The sequence below is a fragment of the Schistocerca gregaria genome, chromosome 1 (genome assembly GCF_023897955.1).
Source record: "Schistocerca gregaria isolate iqSchGreg1 chromosome 1, iqSchGreg1.2, whole genome shotgun sequence".
Lineage (NCBI taxonomy): Eukaryota > Metazoa > Arthropoda > Insecta > Orthoptera > Acrididae > Schistocerca > Schistocerca gregaria.
In genome coordinates this window covers 1,174,493,948-1,174,514,109 of record NC_064920.1, presented here as the reverse complement: position 1 = coordinate 1,174,514,109, position 20,162 = coordinate 1,174,493,948, and the positions used below count along the sequence as shown (strand labels likewise).

The following is a 20,162-nucleotide window of genomic DNA, read 5'->3' as shown; positions in this document are numbered from 1 at the left end:
CGTTCAGCATGAAAGATGCCGAGTCGAGGTGTGATGGTTTCATGTGGTGGAGAGAAAAGGTGAGTGGTGAACATTTTACCCAGATGTCCATCGTATTAGCAGTGTGGTTTATGACCTCATATGGGCCTGAATATGCTGGGGCAAGTAGGGCCTGGATGGTGTTGTCACGGGGAAAAACGAATTTGCATGAAAGGAGATTGGAGGGCATGTAGAAGCAGGGAGAAGGGGGTGGGGGTGGTGTATTGGCTATACGAGGGGGGATCAGGGAAATGTTTGCAAAATATGTTTGGATCCAGCTTATGAAATTGTGAAGGGGGTTAGGGTTGTCAGAGGAGGTAGGTTGTAACAGCTCCCCACCAAGGACAGTGTTTTCACCATAGATGAACTCATTTGTGGTGCCCTCGATATCTGGTTTGTAGAATGACTGCAGGCCAAGGAGTACCCATGGGAGGGCCTCGGTCCAAAGGCTGTCAGGACACCACAGTGCTGTCTTGGGAGTGCGATGCCACTGTTTTACCAGTCTGTTTTGTTGAAACCACACAGCTGGCAGAGTTGGGTGAAGAGTGCTGATTCAAACTGCCAGCTCTGGTCAGTGGTGACAGTAGAGGGGCAGCCAAAGTGGGAAGTCCAGGCAGGAACAAAAGCCTTAGCCACTGTTTCAGCCGTTTTGTTGGTGAGAGGTACGACCTCTACCCACCAAGATAAACAATTGATGTAAGAAAGAACATAACAGAAGCCCTCTGAAGGGGGGAGGGGGCTGATGAGATCCAGGTGTATGCGGAAAAAGTGGCCAGATGGAATGTTTAATTTGCGGACAGGTGGAACAGTATGCCTGGTGACTTTGTTGCACTGGCAGGTGTTGCAGTTCCAGACCCAGGTCTGACAATCATGCTTCATGTCTTACCACACAAATTGTTTTGACACAAGATGTGTTGATGACCTAATTCTGGGGTGTGCTAGAAATTTTAGTGCGTCAAACAGTGAACAGTAAGGGAGGTGGGGAGGGGGGGGTGGAGTGGAGGAGTGTCTGGTGGAGGAGTCGCACCAGACTTCCTTGGGCGCCAGCGAATTTTGCTTTGGTGAAAGACAGTGAAGTGGAGGTGCTGTTGAGAAGTTTTGTATATCCTCATCCTAGTTCTGTAGGGATATGAGGTTGGAAAGGTCACAGACGGTTGAGATGGTGTTAATGCGGGAAAGGAAATCTACAATTATGTTTTTGGCACCTTTGACATGGTGGACGTCAGTAGAGAACTGAGATATGAAATTGAAATGCCAACAGCAATGGGTGAGTGGAGGGGAGGGGGGGGGGGGGTCGAGAGGGCAGTGGCAGCTGGTATCTGCTACTGGTTTATAGTTGGTCAGGATGTGGAAAGGTCGGCTCTCGACGTTGGGGTGGAGGTGTTTCACTGCCTCATAAACTGCTAAAAGTTTGCGGCCGAAGGCAGAGTATTTTTGTTGGATGCATGAAAGTTTCTATCAATAGAACTGAAGTGGCTTGACCACATTGTTGTGGTGTTGTTGTAGAATCACACTTACCACAGAGTCACTGGCATCTGTTGTGATGAAGAGTTCAGCATCTAAGATTGGATAAGCAAGGATGATGGCTTGTGCGAGAGAGTCTTTCAGGGCCTGGAAGGCTGCGCGCATTACTTCTATCCACGGAATGGGGCATGTCACTGAAGTTTGCTTGCCTGTGAGGGCATTAGTGAGGGTGGCCTGGGTGTCAGCTGCTGTACGCAAATGGCAACGGTAGTAGTTTATCCCTCCCAGGAACCAACAGAGTCCTTTGTATGTGGTAGGAAATGGCATGGATAAGAAATATTGCACCTTCCATTCAGGGGTGTGTGTATTGGCAGCCAAGACTGTCTATCCCAAGAATTGGACAGATTGTTGGTGGAGCTGCAGTTTGTCAATGTTGATCTTGACTTCATTTGATGAGAGAGTGTCCTTTACTATCATGATGTGGCATTTGAGATCATGCGCAGATTTGCTGAAGATCAGGATATCATCGAGATATATGAAACAGAAGTTGAACTGGGGCAAGAGAGAGTCAATATAATCTTGCCACATTTTTTAACCCAAATGGCATGAAATGGTACTCATGCAACCCGACAGAGGTGATAGTCCCTATTTTCGGTATGTCTTCTGGTGCGTCTGGTATTTGGTGATAAGTGTGTTTGCAATCCAATACGCTGAAAATTGTAGCACCCGCAAGAAGGTGAGTAAAGTTGGAAATGTTAAGTGCAGGATAATTTTCCATCACAGTTCTACTGTCAGTAATTGGCACATATACGAAAGGAGCCATGTTGTTTATGGGTGAGGTGTATGGGTGATGACCAGTTACCATCAGGGAGCTGTAAATTCCTGCCTCAAGAAGTTCCTGTATTTGTTGGCGAGTGTAACTTGAGTGGATTAAGGTGGCAAGCCTTATGGGAAATAGGTGGGCCCTCGGACATGATGATGTGATGAGTAGTTCTGTTCGTGACAGTGGAAACCGAATGTTTGATGACTGTGGGGCATGGTTTTGGTTGACTTATTAGGGGTGCATGGCTCAGAAGCAGTGTAGTTTTCTGCTCGAGAGGGAATGGCAGCAAAACATAACATTTTTGTTATGCTTACGCTGGCACAGATGGCAGTTTGTGAGTGCTGAGCGTGAGGTCGACAAGAGTAGTGTGCATAAAGGCTGTCTGTTGTCTGTAGTGCGTGAGAGAGATACGCTTGGCAGTGGAGGTGCTGCTGGCATGGTTGAAGCTGTGGAGCAAGCCATGTAAGAAGGCATGAGAGCGAGGGGATGTTTTTCAACACACTGGGTGGGTGCATGCACGATAGTGGTGGGTGTGGTTGGAGCTCGGACAGTTGGATTGTCATGAGGTGCGAGTGTCAGTTTGCAAAACAGGTGAGGGAGATGTTCAGTGGAACACACTTGATGGGGGTGGGGGAGATGTGGGTAACACCATGTTGTTGAGACTGGAGTCACACAAGATAGGTGTGCTTTTGCTAACTTGTGTGCTTTGTCAACAAAGCTGTCGGGTGCAGTGGATGAAGGCTCAGGTGTCAGAACTGCCGAGCGGTGTGAATTGATGCAGACGGTGATCGCAGAAAGCTCATCCTCACAGCGTGCAATGCAATTTTTCAAAACCGCGTTCTCACAGCAGAGGGTGCATATCTTGGCACTTTCCACCAGGCTGCGATTCATGGTTGCACAAGTCCTTCTCGCAAAAGCTGCACAGTGATGCACTAAACAGTTAACAGCGTTTATACTCAGGACAGGTGGTGGAGCACTGTCACATGGGATGTGACAGTTAAAGGTGTGGTGAAAAAGAGAACCTCAAGACGACATTTGGAGACATTTGGTGGTGTAATAAGTCAATTCCCAGGATCGGTTCTGCAATGTCTGCCACATGGAAGATCCAGAGGGGGCAGAGGCCATTAGAGTGTCGGAGTTGAAGCTCAACAGAATCACAGGTCCGGAATGTAGATCAGTTCACGGCTCGCAGCAGAGAGCGTGTGTATGTGGGGGGAGGGGGGTGGGGGTGGGTGGGGGGGAGGTGTGGAAGAGCGGTTGTGCACAGAGCAGCACAGTAAAGGGGCTTTTTCAGAGGGGCAGAAAGCACAGTTAGTATCACTACGTGGCACGTTGCTCACAATAGGTTGGGGCCCATAAAGTGCACTGAGGAGCTAAACGGTCACTGGGGGCAGAAACTGGCCTGGAAATGTTCGTGATATACACTGGGAATTGTCCATTTTGTAAGCCGATGATGCAGTAAAGCCCTTAGGTGTCATGGATGCCACGATCGGAACAAGTGGTCTATCCTAACAAAGGTGAGGCTGCACACAGCACTGTTGTAATGGTCGCCTGGGCGGCCAGCGTCTCATACATAGTATGTGCACAAAATGCAGAATCCATGTCAGCATGATGAACTGCAGGAACTTTGCTCTCCTCGTTATCATTTTCAAAATGATTATGTCGATGCACATCATTTTCAAAATGATTATGTCGATGCACACTCACTGGAGATGCAAAGCCTTAGTCTGCAGTCACATGTTACACTGTTGAGTAGCAAAAGTGTTGAGGCAACCAAACTGCAGGAAATGTGTTGTAAAATTCAGGTGGTGGTGAAGCAACGAAATGTCCTGTTGTAGGTGCAGGAGCCTCGATATCCATGTGCTGCGAGGCAGGACACATGGCCAACATGAACGGAGGTGTAAAAAAGCCAGTGTGGTAGATGTGAAAATACTTGCATTATGAGGAATTGGAGCACAAATTCTTACTCAGGGTCACCACCATAGGATTTTGGTTGGGTTACAGCCCACAGAAACACACACATTTCTGTAGGACTTGGTGTATTTCATACAGAAATTCACATTACAAAAAATATTTCAGCAAACTAAACAAGCAAGATGGCGTGGGTTGTTAGGTTCAGAATCAAAGAACTTGCAATGGCGGAGATATATCATTTATACTTGTTGATGCCATGTGTATATTCTTGTACAGTGGAAACATTTTAATCGAAAATCACTTGCTCGGTATTGGCAGATAAATTTGATATTGCAGCACCTTCATCGTTCTGAAAAATGATGCAACGTTCCACCAGACAAGTTGTAAGACCAAAGGAACAGGATCTGTGACAACTGCAGCTGTTATGAAATACATGAAATCCTTTAAAAGTCTGAAGAAATGCTGCATCATATTTCTGAACAACAAAGCCACTACAATATCATCTTAGTTAAAAATTGGCATAAAATAAACATGACAACTTTACCTGTAAGTAGATAATCCACCATGATTGTTTACAGTGTACTTATGAATTAGTACTGAGAATTTTATATGTTTCTACCCAACAAAGTTTTAGTTAAACTAAATTGTTGTTAAAATTAATAAATCACCTGCATTAGTAAATTTGACCTTGCAGTTTTATAAACTATAGTGTAATGATCAAGATTAAAAAATATCATTACACCCCCAACCCATAAATCTTCACTCTGTGCTTGTCAGTCTGTGAAGTTAGAGCTAGATAAAAAAAACCTGAATCCAGTATCCACACAAGTAAGACCTACCGGTATATAAAAAGTTCAAGACCATAGATTGCATGAGCAGAAACTACACGTTGCAGTACGAGACAATAAATTAACATTTCTTCATCAAAGTATTTGTAAAAGTAGAAGTTAGTGAATATCTTTATAAACTCTCCTTGGTTGCTACTTAACATTTATGAACTGTGTTTTCTTATCTAGATTAACAATATGGTGGTTTTACCTCTACCATTTTGAATGTTGTTGAGGAATCATTCTAAGAACTGTACATACATATGCATCTATGTACATCTAGCCACCATATAGTGCACGGCAGAGGGTACCTTGTACTACGACTAATGATTTCCTTTTTTGCTCTGTTCACAAGTAGAGTGAGGAAAACCAACTGTCTATATGCCCCTATATGAGCCATAATTTCTCTTATCTTCATAGTTCTCATGCAAAATGTACATAGGTGGCCGTATAATTGTTATGCAGTCAGCTTCAAATGCCTGTTCTGAAAATTTTCTCAATAGTGTTCCATAAAAAGAACATTGTCTTCCCTCTCGGGATTCCTGCTTGAGTTCATGAAGCATCTCCCTAATATTCATGTGTCAATCAAACCTACCAGTAACAAATCTAGCATCTTGCCTTAGAATTGCTTCAATGTCTTCCTTTAATATGACAAGGTGATTCTCAAACACTCAAGCAGTATTCAAGAATGTGTTGCATCAGTGTTCCATATGCAGTTTCCTCTACAGATGAGCCACACTTTCCCAAAATTCTCCAAATAAACTGAAGTCGACCATTTGCCTTCCCTTCTACAATCTTTACATGCTTGTTTCATTTCTTTGCAATGTGCCTGAATAATTAATTGACATGAGTGTGTCAAACAGTAAACTACTAACACTGTATTCAAGCATTATGGTCTTGTTCTTCCTACTCATCTGCATTAACTTACATTATTCTACATTTATAGCAAGCTGCCATCCATCAAACCATCTAGAAATTTTGTCTAAGTCATCTTGTATCTTCTTACAATCACCCAATGATGACACCTTCCTGTACACACAGCTTCATCAGCAAATAGCCACAGACTGCTCTTCACCCAGTCTGTCAGATCATTTATGTTTATAGAGAATACAAGCACCCCTATCATTTTTTCCCTGGGGCACTCCTGATGATACATTTGTCTCTAATGAACACTTACAAGTGAGGGTAACAACTGTGTCAAATTGTTTAAGAAGTCTTTGAGTTACTAACATGTCTGGGAAATTATTCTGTAAGTTTGCACCTTTGTTAACAGTCTGCAGTGAGGCACCATGTAAAACACTTTTCAGAAGTGTAAGAATATGGAATCTGCCTATTGGCCTTCATCCATGGTTTGCATGATATCAAGTGAGAAAAAAAGGGTATGCTGAGTTTCTCATAAGCAACAGTTCCTAAATCTGTGTTGATTTGTGGACAGAAGCTAGGAATCTTTACAGCAAACTCATGTGAAATATGCTGGTCTATAATTTTGCAGGCTTGTTCTTTTACCCTCATTACACACAGGAGTCACCTGCACTTTTTCCCATTCACTTGGAACTTTGTGCTGGGTGAAATATTCATGATAAATACAAGCTAAATAAGGAACCAATGCCATAGAGTATACTCTGTAAAACTGAAATGAGATTCCAATTGGCAATGTATTTGTTCACAACTCTTTCAGTTCCTTCTCTAAACCAGGAATGCCTTATACTACATCTCCCATATGGGAGTCTGTAAAATTATCAAAGACAGTCTGTTTGTATGATCCTCATGCATGAATGACTTCTTAAATATGAAATTTAAAATTTTGGCTTTTCTTTTGCTGTGCTCTACTGCTGTGCCAGTGAGTGACTGGATAGCAGTCTTCAACCCACATAGCAATTTTATGTAGGACCATAAGTACCTAGCAATTTTATGTAGGACCATAATTATCTAGGCTCTTGATGAGATCTTTTGCTAAGGTATTATGGTGGTTGCTGCTGTATGCTTCACATATTGATCTTTATACAGATGCATGAATTTCTACTAAGTTTTGCCTGTTGTCATTTATGCATTCTTTCTGATCTGAAAGTGCAGCAGTCTCTGCTTGCTCAGCAATTTCCAGAATTTGTTATTAAACCACATAGTGTCTTTTCCATCATTAATCCAATTCCACCAGGGCACATGTTACAATCTGTTTATACTTTGCCATTAATTCCTGTGTGTGCATAATACTGGAAGTAAATATTGTCCCTTCACTTTCTAAGTGGGATGCTCTAACAGACTATTTTTGAAGAACATTGATCTGTGGAAGAACGATGTTTACAAAATTTGTTGCTACTGAAATTATCAAGAAGCTTAATTGTCAGCCCGGTGTTGATGGAATATAAACAGAAGTGTAAGATAAACTGGTCATCACTCAAATGAAAATGTCTAATTCCTTGTAATCACTTGAATGAAAATATCTAATTTGTCATAACAGATCTTTATACCAACACTATCCAGTTTAACTAATGACAATTATTCAGTGAAAGATAAGGTTCAAAGTGCCCCTGAAAGCTTCTACACAGACTGATGATGAGCTTTTGCATTTGTTATAGAGGTAAGATTTACAGTGTAGTAACTCATAATAAAATTAATTCAATTAGTAATTCATAGATAGCTCTTATAATATCAGTACATTTTCACTCACAAAGCTATACTATTTCTGCTGTTTAGTCTTGGACATTCTGCCTCTTGTGGTATGTTTGTAAAAAAATGCTGGTCTGTCACAGGATTTTTTTTAGTTACTGCAAGAATCTTTCACAATTTAAATAGGTTCAGTTACACTACACTAACAGCTCATGAGATGCATAAAGCACACAATGCATTTTAATTGTGTTAATATAACCTTGACTTGTAATTAAGTAGAGTTGATTCTATGAGTATTTTGAAATACAACTGTCATTACAATGTCAATTAACAAGATGATGAATATGTGAATTAACATTTACATTAAATAAATACTCCAATTGGAAACAATGTATAGAACTATGATAAACCTTTTTAAACTACACAAATGTTCCACAGAAGAGAATACCAAAATACAGCCAATTATTGCAAAATAAAGGAAAACAGTAGTGTTTCAGAATGAGACATAGAAAAGAAAACAAATCTTGTGGTGTTAATGAAATTGTGAACCTAGGATACAACCAAAGAGCATATTACCGAAAACAGTGTGTGGTTGCTCTTAAGCTCTTACATCTCTGACAGATTTTTAAGTCAGAAAAGTCAATGTGTCATGTACGGTTCACCTATACATTACATAGCTTTATCCATATTATGACTGGATAAATAAAGGTTGATAAAAGTAAGCACAGCCCATCACTACATAGTGGGGGCACTGAGATGTCAGCAGACACATAAAAGGAAGTTTAACAGTGTATCTCAGCTCAGCTTTCAAATTTATGTACTTCTCTAGAACAGTCCACTCACACACATACACACAGAAAGAAAGGTACATCCCAACTGAAATCTAGTTGGGCAACAGACCAGAGAGAATCTCTCTCTCTCTCTCTCTCTCTCTCTCTCTCTCTCTCTCTCTCTCTCTCTCTCTCTGTCTGTCTGTGTGTTGCATGTCACGTGCTGTGAAAAATAATGCAAGATACACCTCCAACAGCTCAGAAGTTACTCTATACAGTCAGGTGTTGTCTTTAGTCATTAGGCTGTGTTCCACTAAGAATTATCCATTATAGTAAGAGTATTAATACCTAATGATATCTCATTCCTAGCTTCCTCATCTGTCTGCTAATGATGGTGCCATTGTGTATCTTAAACTCCGTGAAAAATAATGTTCATCTTCTTTTTCATTACATCTTTAATGTGGTTCTAATAGTTGGTTTACTTAGTAAATCACAGACAACACAATTGGCATTGATTGCATTACCTGTTTCAGTCTCACTCTCATTGTCCATAATTTGATTGCAATTTCCAGTAAAACAAACTAGACCAAGAGTCTCAAACATTTTGTTCACATTTCTGTTTTCATAACTACAATCATATCAATGGAAAGATAATCATCATTTTATTCATAGTACAAACTAGTGTACTGTAATCAGAACTTACACTGTGACTGCCTTGATTAATGGCTACTTGCAAAGGGGTCTTCCCACTGTGATCTTTCACACTAATACTTGCACCTTCCCTCAGGAGCAAGCTGACTGCATCCCTGCAGCCTGCTGCTAACAGTAGTGGTGTTTGGCCCTCATTGTTCTTTTCATCAATTATTGCTGCTTTTTTCTGATTTCTTACATGGTCTGCATCTTCCACCCCTTCAGCACTGGATGTCCACTTCAGGGATGTTTGATTTATGACATCCTTCAGAGTGAAATCTATTCCAGCCTTGATCAAGAGCTCCATTACCTGAAAAGAACATTCTTTTAAATTTTTATCCTTTTATATTGTGATGTCATAATTACACATACAAATTCATTGCAGTTTTAAAATCAACAGATCATTTAGTTATGTTGACATTGGTAAGTCTTTTAATGTCTTCAATTTTATTTTTGCATCTCCGAATGTACAATGTCTGCACAAACAATTCTGGACCATTCATAATTTTGTGCCAGTGCTGCGTTAGAGTGAAATGCCGTTGGTGTCCCTGCACATATGTGTGTTTAATGTGGAACTGAAAAAAGTTTCATTGTTGTATGTCTGTTAGTTTTTGTTCAGTGCCGTATTGAGTAGAACATTGTGTTGTACAGTTTGTGAATTTCAAAATGGCTGAGTTAGAGAAGCAATGCTTCTGCATTAAATTTTGCATGAAACTCAAAAAAACCTTTACGGAGACACACCAAATTAGATTAGATTAGATTAGGACTTGTTCCATAGGTCATGAATATGACACTTCATAATGATGTGGAATGTGTCAGGTTAATAAAATGTGTCTATACAAGATATTACATTACACAAAATATTACATGACACTTTTTTTTGGGTGGGGGGGGGGGGGGGGGGGGGGGGGAATTACCCACTTACTATATCCAAAAATTCATCTAATGAGTAGAAGGAGTTGCCATTCAGAAATTATTTTAATTTCCTTTTAAATGCTATCTGGCTATCTGTCAGACTTTTGATGCTATCAGGTAAGTGACCAAAGACTTTTGTAGCAGCATAATTTACCCCCTTCTGAGCCAAAGTTAGATTTAACCTTGAGTAGTGAAGATTATCCTTTCTCCTAGTGTTGTAGCCATGTACACTGCTATTACTTTGAATTCATTCGGATTGTTAATAACAAATTTCATAAGTGAATATATATATATTGTGAGGCTACAGTGAAGTTCCCTAGTTCTTTAAATAAGTGTCTGCAGGATGACCTTGGATGAGCTCTAGCAATTATTCTGTTTTCATGCTTTTGTTCAATGTACACTCTTTTAATCAATGATGAGTTACCCCAGAATATGATGCCAATACGAAAGCAGAGAATGAAAATAGGCTTGGTAAGCTAATTTACTGGTATGTATATCTCTGAAATTTGCAATGACCCTAAAAAAAATAAAAATGGCATAAGTAGCTGAACTCAAACGTTTCAGCAGGCCTTCAGTGTGTTTTTTTCCAGTTAAACCCCTCATCAATGCATACACCTACAAATTTTGAATATTCTACCTTAGCTACCGATTTCTGATCGAAGTCTGTATTTAGTAATGGTGTCATTCCATTTACTGTGTGAAACTGTATGTACTGTGTTTTGTCAAAGTTTAATGAGAACCCATTTGCAGAGAACCATTTAATGATTTTCTGAAAAACATCATTTACAATTTCAATTGGGTGTGATGGCTATACTTGTATTATCGGCAAAAAGTACCAGCTTTGAATCTTCGTGAATATAGAATGACAAGTCATTAATATACACTCCTGGAAATTGAAATAAGAACACCGTGAATTCATTGTCCCAGGAAGGGGAAACTTTATTGACACATTCCTGGGGTCAGATACATCACATGATCACACTGACAGAACCACAGGCACATAGACACAGGCAACAGAGCATGCACAATGTCGGCACTAGTACAGTGTATATCCACCTTTCGCAGCAATGCAGGCTGCTATTCTCCCATGGAGACAATCATAGAGATGCTGGATGTAGTCCTGCGGAACGGCTTGCCATGCCATTTCCACCTGGCGCCTCAGTTGGACCAGCGTTCATGCTGGACGTGCAGACCGCGTGAGACGACGCTTCATCCAGTCCCAAACATGCTCAATGGGGGACAGATCCGGAGATCTTGCTGGCCAGGGTAGTTGACTTACACCTTCTAGAGCACGTTGGGTGGCACGGGATACATGCGGACGTGCATTGTCCTGTTGGAACAGCAAGTTCCCTTGCCAGTCTAGGAATGGTAGAACGATGGTTTGGATGTACCGTGCACTATTCAGTGTCCCCTTGACGATCACCAGAGGTGTACGGCCAGTGTAGGAGATCGCTCCCCACACCATGATGCCGGGTGTTGGCCCTGTGTGCCTCGGTCGTATGCAGTCCTGATTGTGGCGCTCACCTGCACGGCGCCAAACACGCATACGACCATCATTGGCACCAAGGCAGAAGTGACTCTCATCGCTGAAGACGATTCACGCCTGTCGCGACACCACTGGAGGCGGGCTGCACGATGTTGGGGCGTGAGCGGAAGACGGCCTAACGGTGTGCGGGACCATAGCCCAGCTTCATGGAGACGGTTGCGAATGGTCCTCGCCGATACCCCAGGAGCAACAGTGTCCCTAATTTGCTGGGAAGTGGCGGTGCGGTCCCCTACGGCACTGCGTAGGATCCTACGGTCTTGGCGTGCATCCGTGCGTCGCTGCGGTCTGGTCCCAGGTCGACGGGCACGTGCACCTTCCGCCGACCACTGGCAACAACATCGATGTACTGTGGAGACCTCACGCCCCACGTGTTGAGCAATTCGGCAGTACGTCCACCCGGCCTCCCGCATGCCCACTATACGCCCTCACTCAAAGTCCGTCAACTGCACATACGGTTCACGTCCACGCTGTCGCGGCATGCTACCAGTGTTAAAGACTGCGATGGAGCTCCGTATGCCACGGCAAACTGGCTGACACTGACGGCGGCGGTGCACAAATGCTGCACAGCTAGCGCCATTCGACGGCCAACACCGCGGTTCCTGGTGTGTCCACTGTGCCGTGCGTGTGATCGTTGCTTGTACAGCCCTCTCGCAGTGTCCGGAGCAAGTATGGTGGGTCTGACACACCGGTGTCAATGTGTTCTTTTTTCCATTTCCAGGAGTGTATATTAAGAACAGCAGAGGACCCAAGACTGAACCTTGAAGCACCCCATTCTTGATTGTTCCCCAGTTTGAGAAATCATCAGTGATTTGCATGTTATGTGAACTGCTTATTTCAACTTTCTGCACTCTTCCAGTTATGTATGATTTACACCATTTGAGGGTTGTCCCATTCCTACCACAATACTTGAGCTTATCTAGAAGTATTCCATGATTTACACAATCAAAAGCCTTTGAGGGATCACAAAAAATCCCAACGGGTGACTTCCGGTTACTCAGAGTATTTAATATTTCATTAGTGAAAGTATATATAGCATTTTCTGTTGAAAAACCTTTCTGGAAACCAAACTGACATTTTGTTAAAACTTTATTTTTATAAAGGTGTGAAGCTATTCTACAATACATTACTTTTTCAAGAATTTTGGATAAGGCAGTGAGAAGAGAGATATGGTGGTAGTTGTTGACATCAGACGTATCAGCTTTTTTATGCAGTGGTTTAACAATGGCATACTTCAATCTATCTGGGAAAATACCATGCTTCAGAGAGCTATTACATATGTGGCTAAGAATCCCACTTATCTCTTGGGAACAAGCTTTTATTATCCTGCTGGAAATGCCATCAATTCCATGTGAGCTTTTATTCTTGAGAGAGTTTACTATCTTCCCAATTTCAGAAGGAGAAGTGGGTGAAATTTCAGTTGTATCAAATGGTGTGGGTAAGGCATCTTCCCTTAACTGCCTTGCTTCTTCTAATGAACATTTATATCCTATTTTCTCTACAACATTTAAAAATGAATATTCAAAATGTTTTAGACTTCCGGCTTGTTGTCTGTCAAGTTTCCATTCACTTTGATGGTAATGCCATCATCCTGTACTCTTGGTTGCCCTGTCTCCCTTGTAATAATATTCCAAATTGTTTTGGTTTTGTTATCAGAGGTATTAATCTCAGACATGATGCACATGGTTCTGGACTTCCACTCCCGGGATTGGAATGACTCCTTACCCTCTCCCTTAAAACCCACATCCTTTCATCTTTCCCTCTCCTTCCTCTTTCCTGACGAAGCAACCGTGGGTTGTGAAAGCTTGAATTTTGTGTGTATGTTTGTGTGTCTATTGACCTGCCAGCGCTTTTGTTTGGTAAGTCACATCATCTTTGTTTTTAGATATATTTTTCCCACGTGGAATGTTTCCCTCTACTATATTCATATGATTAAGTATATGGTCATAAGTGAGTACTACAGTGAAGCTTGAAAATACCAGTGATTCGAAAACAAATGAACTTTTTGGAAATAATGTCAACAAGAAACACAAATCATCAAGAAGAAAGAGTAGTGCACTTTTACTAACAGCAGCCACAGGAGAAAGCTATCTAATATTCTCCAAGAGAAAAATCATGACCTAACAGTGACTGGTGTAGTGAAACCTGGAGCAGGAACCAGACACATAGCAGATACTGACTTTCAAATAAAAATAACCTAAGATAGTGACTATTGTTTGCATAATGGGATTGAATAATGTAGCTAAAAATGATGCAGAGGTCTGTTAGAAAAACTTACACAAATATCTGGATGTGAATAAATCTAGAAACATAATAGTTGCCGTAGTGCCTCATAGGCATGATTTGATTTACAGCTTCTGTGTAAATAAAGAAGTCTGGAAGACAAACATTAAAAAAAGAAACTGTATTCAGAAAAATATAAAACTTACTAGGCATAAGTAAGCTTCATCAAAATCTGTATGCCAAACATGGAATGCACTTGAACTATGAAGGGAAAATGTATGTGTGTGATTGCACTAACAAAGTAATTAAAGAACAACTTTCAAGAAATAAAACTCTCTATCAGATTCCTATGTGGCCTGCAGCCAACAGTAATGAAAGTAACATGAGTAAGAGAGAAGAAACAGTTATTTAAAAACCCTCAGATACCTTTTTAGGTGAAAGTATGCAGTTACAGCTTATAAAACAATGATAGCTTTCACCATTAAGATTATGAGAAGGAAAGTTGCTACTCACCATATAGTGGAGATGTTGAGTTGCGATAGGCCCAACAAAAAGATTCACACAATTAAAGCTTTCAGCCATTAAGGCCTTTGTCTGCAATAGACACACACACACACACACACACACACACACACACACACACACACACACTCACACACACATGTAAACTCAACTTGCACACACATCTGCAGTCTCAGAGAGCTGAAACCATACTGCGAAAGGCAGCACCAGTGCATGATGGGAGTGGCGACTGGGTGGGAGTTAGGAGGAGGCTGGGGTGGGGAGGGGAGGGGGATAGTATGGTGGGAGTGGCAGACAGTGAAGTGTTGCAGTTTAGACAGAGGGCAGGAGAGAAGGTGCAGAGGGGGGAGGGGGTAAGTAGTGGAAATGAGAGAAATAAAAAGAAATTAAAAGACTGGATGTAGCGGTGAAATGACAGCTGTGTATTGCTGGAATGGGAACAGGGAGGAGGCTGGGTGGGTGAGGACAGTGACTAATGAAGGTTGAGGCCAGGAGGGTTACGGGAACGTAGGATGTATTGCAGGGAAAGTTCCCACCTGCACAATTCAGAAATGCTGGTGTTGGTGGGAAGGATCAATATGGCACAGGCTGTGAAGCAGTCATTGAGATGTGGGATATCATGTTTGGCAGCGTGTCCAGCAACAGGGTGGTCCACTTGTTTTCTGGACACAGTTTGTCGGTGGCCGTTCATGCAGACAGACAGCTTGTTGGTTGTCATGACTACACAGAATGCAGCACAGATGTTGCAGCTTAGCTTGTAAATCATATGACTGGCTTCACAGGTAGCTCTGCCTTTTATGGGATATATGATGTTAGTGACTGGACTAGAGTAGGTGGTGGTAGATGGATGTATGGGACAGGGTTGCATCTAGGTCTATTACAGGGGTACGAGCCATGAGGTAAGGGATTGGGAGCAGGGGTTGTGTAAGGATGGATGAGTATATTGAGTAGGTTACGTGGGCGGCAGAATACCTTCTCATAATACTGTTACATTTCATCCTGGATTTTGTACAGTTTTTCAACAAAGTGTAAGAGAAATTGCAAGTAAAGCAAATGAAATTTCTGTTCTCTTACAGGATCCACAAGGAATAAAAGATGCTGATATATTATATTTTAGTGTCTGTCCCCAGTAGCTAAGTGGTCAGTGCAACAGAATGTCAATCCTAAGGGCTCGGGTTCCATTTCCGGCTGGGTTGAAGATTTTCTCTGCTCAGGAAGAGGGTGTTGTGTTGTTCTAATCATCATTATTTCATCCCCATTTCAAGCCACTGATGTGATGTCAAATCGAAAGACTTGCGCCAGGCAAATGGTCTACACGACGGGAGGCCCTAGTCACAGGACATTTATTTACTTTCATGTTTTAGTGAACATCATATGAGAGATGTTGAAATGTTGTATTGAGTGGTTACTGAATAGCAACATATTACTCTGGATCTACATTGGAAAAAGGTGGTGTTAAGATTTATGTAAAAGATAACATATCTTGCAGAACATTAGATTTAAAGTCACCCTATGGAACAAGATATTTAAATATGTGGAGTAGACATGGGGCCTATTACACATGACTTACTAGTTGTAGTGTTAGCACCTTGCAGAGCTCCTACAGGGAACATGAATGTGTTCCTGTGGCGGGTGGAGTCTCTTTTATCCCAGCTGTGTTCAAAGTCCAAGAATTTAGTAATTGTAGGCGATTTTAAAATCAATTTTCTATATGAGAGCAACAGTAAAGTCAATTTAGGACAACTAGAAGAGTCTTTTAACCTGGTGACAGTAATAGATATTCCAACTAGAATTACTGATAACTTTCAAACTCTCATTGACAATATAGTTTTAGATAAGTCAAAAGTCAACGATACCAGTGTATGTCCAATTGTTAATGGCCATTGTGAACATTATGGTCAATTTCTTACAATAACATCAATTTGCGCAACAGTTCTGACCAATCTTGGAAATCTTGTAGGACAATAAATGATAAGTCCCTTAAGAATTTGAACTGCATCCTCCAAGAGATAGACTGGAGTTCAGTTTTCCATGAAACAGATGTGGATAAAAAGTATAACATGTTTTTGAACGAATTTATGTCTCACTTTGAAGCTAGCTTTCCCAAAAAAATAATTCGAGCTGACCAAGTAGCCACTGACAAAAAAACATGGCTCCCTGCAGGAATAAAAACACCCTGCAGAAAAAAAGGTTGCTACAGAAAAAAATAAAAACAATTTGGAATGTGTTAAAGAGAGAAGAGGAAGTCATTATCAGGAGAAAGAAAACTGATGTTCTACAGATCGGATCGTGGAATGTCAGATCCCTTAATCAGGCAGGTAGATTAGAAAATTTAAAAAGGGGAATGGATAGGTTAAAGTTAGATATAGTGGGAGTTAGCGAAGCTCAGTGGCAGGGGGAACAAGACTTCTGATCAGGTGAATAGAGGATTATAAATACAAAATCAAATAGGGGTAATGCAGGAGTAGGTTTAATAATGAATAAAAAAATAGGAGTGTGGGTAAGCTACTACAAACAGCATAGTTAACGCCTTATTGTGGCCAAGATAGACATGAAGCCCATGCCTACTACAGTAGTACAAGTTTATATGCCAACTAGCTCTGCAGATGATGAATAAATTGAAGAAATGCATGATGAGATAAAAGAAATTATTCAGATAGTGAAGGGAGACAAAAACTGAATAGTCATGGGTTACTGGAATTTGATAGTAGGAAAAGGAAGAGAAGAAAGCATAGTAGGTGAATATGGATTGGGGGTAAGAAATGGAAGAGGAAGCTGCATTAGAATTTTGCACAGAATATAACATAATCACAGCTAACACTTGGTTCAAGAATCATAAAAGAAGGTTGTATACACGGAAGAAGCGTGGGGTACTGATAGGTTTCAGACAGATTATATAATGGTAAGACAGTGATTTAGGAAACAGGTTTTAAATTGTAAGACATTTCCAGGGGCAGATGTGGACTCTGACCACAATCTATTGGTTATGGACTGTAGATTAAAACTGAAGTAACTGCAAAAAGGTGGGAATTTAATGAGATGGGACCTGGATAAACTCACAAAACCAGAGGTTATACAGAGTTTCAGGGAGAGCATAAGGGATCAATTGACAGGAATGGGGAAAAGTAATACAGTAGAAGCGGAATGGATAGCTTTGAGGGATGAAGTAGTGAAGGCAGCAGAAGATCAAGTAGGTGATAAGATGAGAGATACTAGAAATCCTTGGGTAACAGAATAAATATCGAATTTAATTGATAAAAGGAGAGAATATAAAAATGCAGTAAATGAAGCAGGCAAAAAGGAATACAGACATCTCAAAAATGAGATCGACAGGAAGTACAAAATGGCTAAGCAGGGATGGCTAGAGGACAAATGTAACGATGTAGAGGTGCATATCACTAGGGGTAAGATAGACACTGCCTACAGGAAAATTAAAGAGACCTTTGGAGAAAAGAGAGCCACTTCCGTGAATATCAAGAGCTCAGATGGAAACCCAGTTCTAAGCAAAGGAATGAAAGCAGAGAGGTGGAAGGAGTATATAGAGGGTCTATACAGGGGCGAAGTCCTTGAGGACAATATACTGGAAATATAAGAGAATGTAAATGAAGAAGAAATCGGAGATATGATACTGCTTGAAAAGTTTGACAGAGCACTGAAAGACCTGAGTTAAAACAAGGCCCCGGGAGTAGACAACATTCCATTAGAGCTACTGATGGCCTTGGGTGAGCCAGTCCTGAAAAAACTCTACCATCTGGTGAGGAAGATGTATGAGACAAGCGAAATACCCTCAGACTTCAAGAAGAAAGCAGGTGTCGACAGATGTGAAAATTACTGAACTATCAGTTTAATAAGTCATGGCTGCAAAATACTAACATGAATTCTTTAGAGATGAATGGAAAAACTGGTATAAGCCAATCTCGGGGAAGATCAGTTTGGATTCCGTACAAATATTGGAACACGTGAGGCAATACTGACCTTACAACTTATCTTACAAAATAGACTAAGGAAAGGCAGACCTACATTTCTAGGATTTGTAGACTTAGAGAAAGGTTTTGACAATATTGACTGGAATACTCTCTTTCAAATTCTGACGGTGACAGGGGTAAAATACAGGGAGTGAAAGGCTATTTACAATTTGTCCAGAAACCAGATGGCAGTTATAAGTGTCAAGGGAGATTAAAGGGAAGCAGTGGTTGGGAAGGGAGTGGAACAGGGTTGTAGCCTATCCCCAATTTTATTCATTTGGTATATTGAGCAAGCAGTAAAGGAAACAAAAGAAAAATTCGGAGTAGGTATTAAAATCCATGGAGAAGAGATAAATTGTTTGAGGTTTGTCGATGACATTGTAATTCTGTCAGAGACAGCAAAGGACTTGGAAGAGCAGCTGAACGGAATGGACAGTGTCTTGAAAGGAGGATATAAGATGAACATCAACAAAAGCAAAATGAGGATAATGAAATGTAGTTGAATTAAGTCGAGTGATGTTGAGGGAATTAGATTGGGAAATGAATTGCTTAATGTGGTAAAGGAGTTTTCCTATTTGGGGAGCAAAATAACTGATTATGGTCAAAGTAGAGAGGATATAAAATGCAGACTGGCACTGGCAAGGAAAGCATTTCTGAGGAAGAGAAATGTTTTAACATCGAGTATGGATTTAATTGTAGGAAGTCGTTTCTGAAAGTATTTGTATGGAGTGTAGCCATGTATGGACGTGAACATGGACAATAAATAGTTTGGACAAGAAGAGAATAGAAGCTTTTGAAATGTGGTGCTACAGAAAAATGCTGAAGATTAGATGGGTAGATCACATAACTAATGAGGATATATTGAATAGAATTGGGGAGAAGAGGAGTTTGTGGCACAACTTGATTAGAAGAAGGGATCAGTTGGTAGGACATGTTCTGAGATATCAAGGGATCACCAATTTAGTATTGGATGGCCACATGGAGGGTAAAAATCGTAGAGGGAGACCAAGAGATGAATACACTAAGCATATTCAGAAGGATGTAGGCTGCAGTACATACTGTGAGATGAAGCAGTTTGCACAGGATAGAGTAGCATGGAGAGCTGCACCAAACCTGTCTCAGGAATGAAGACCACAACAACAAGAACAACAAAGAGAGAAGGTGGCAGAAAAACAGGGAACTGGCACAGACAAAAATTAAACAAGGTGAAAGTGACAATATTATAAAGAAACCCAAAATAGTTGCTGAAATACTGAACAAACACTTTCTGTCAGCACCACAGAAGGCAGGCTGTAAAGGATATGTGGCTAATGCAGTGGCTCTTCTACAGAATGCTATCTGCAATAGAACCCCACAGATATCCCTACCTCTGGTTCCATTAAATGATACTGAAAGAATGATTAAGTCATTAAAAAATAACAACTCTATTAGGGTGGGCAATGTTTCTAGTAAAATATTGAAATATTCTTATACATATATAAGTCCAGTCTTATCCAACATATTCAACACATCTTTGCAAGAAGGAATTGACCCTGATAGAATAAAACAGGGCATAATGATACCTCTCTTTAAAAAAGTGTCACTAACTGTTGCCCAATTTCTCTTTTAACTATCTCCTCATAAATTCTTGAAAAAGTGTGCTCATATTTTTTGCCAAGCATCTTAACATCCACAATGTCCTCAACAATAGATGATATGGGTTTTGTGCTGGTTTTTGCACTGAACAAGCAATATTCTCCTTTAACAATCAAGTTTTCGAAGGCATTAACAGAAAAATGTCTCCAGTAGGTATTTTTTGTAATCTCTCGAAAGCCTTCAATTGTGTAAATCACCAGATTCTTTTGTAAAAGGCAGAATGTTATGGTCTAGGTCAGGCTGTTC

At 40.8% G+C, this 20,162-nt stretch overlaps 1 protein-coding gene across 1 annotated transcript in view; it reads right to left on the bottom strand.

The window, feature by feature from the left end:
* LOC126284410 (serine/threonine-protein phosphatase 6 regulatory ankyrin repeat subunit C-like) overlaps positions 1–20,162 on the bottom strand; it is a 312,174-nt gene that overhangs the window by 30,929 nt on the left and 261,083 nt on the right. Inside the window, exon 17 of the mRNA XM_049983326.1 lies at positions 9,127–9,423. Within this exon, the coding sequence (XP_049839283.1) occupies positions 9,127–9,423 (297 nt within the window). The remainder of the gene's footprint in view (positions 1–9,126; positions 9,424–20,162) is intronic.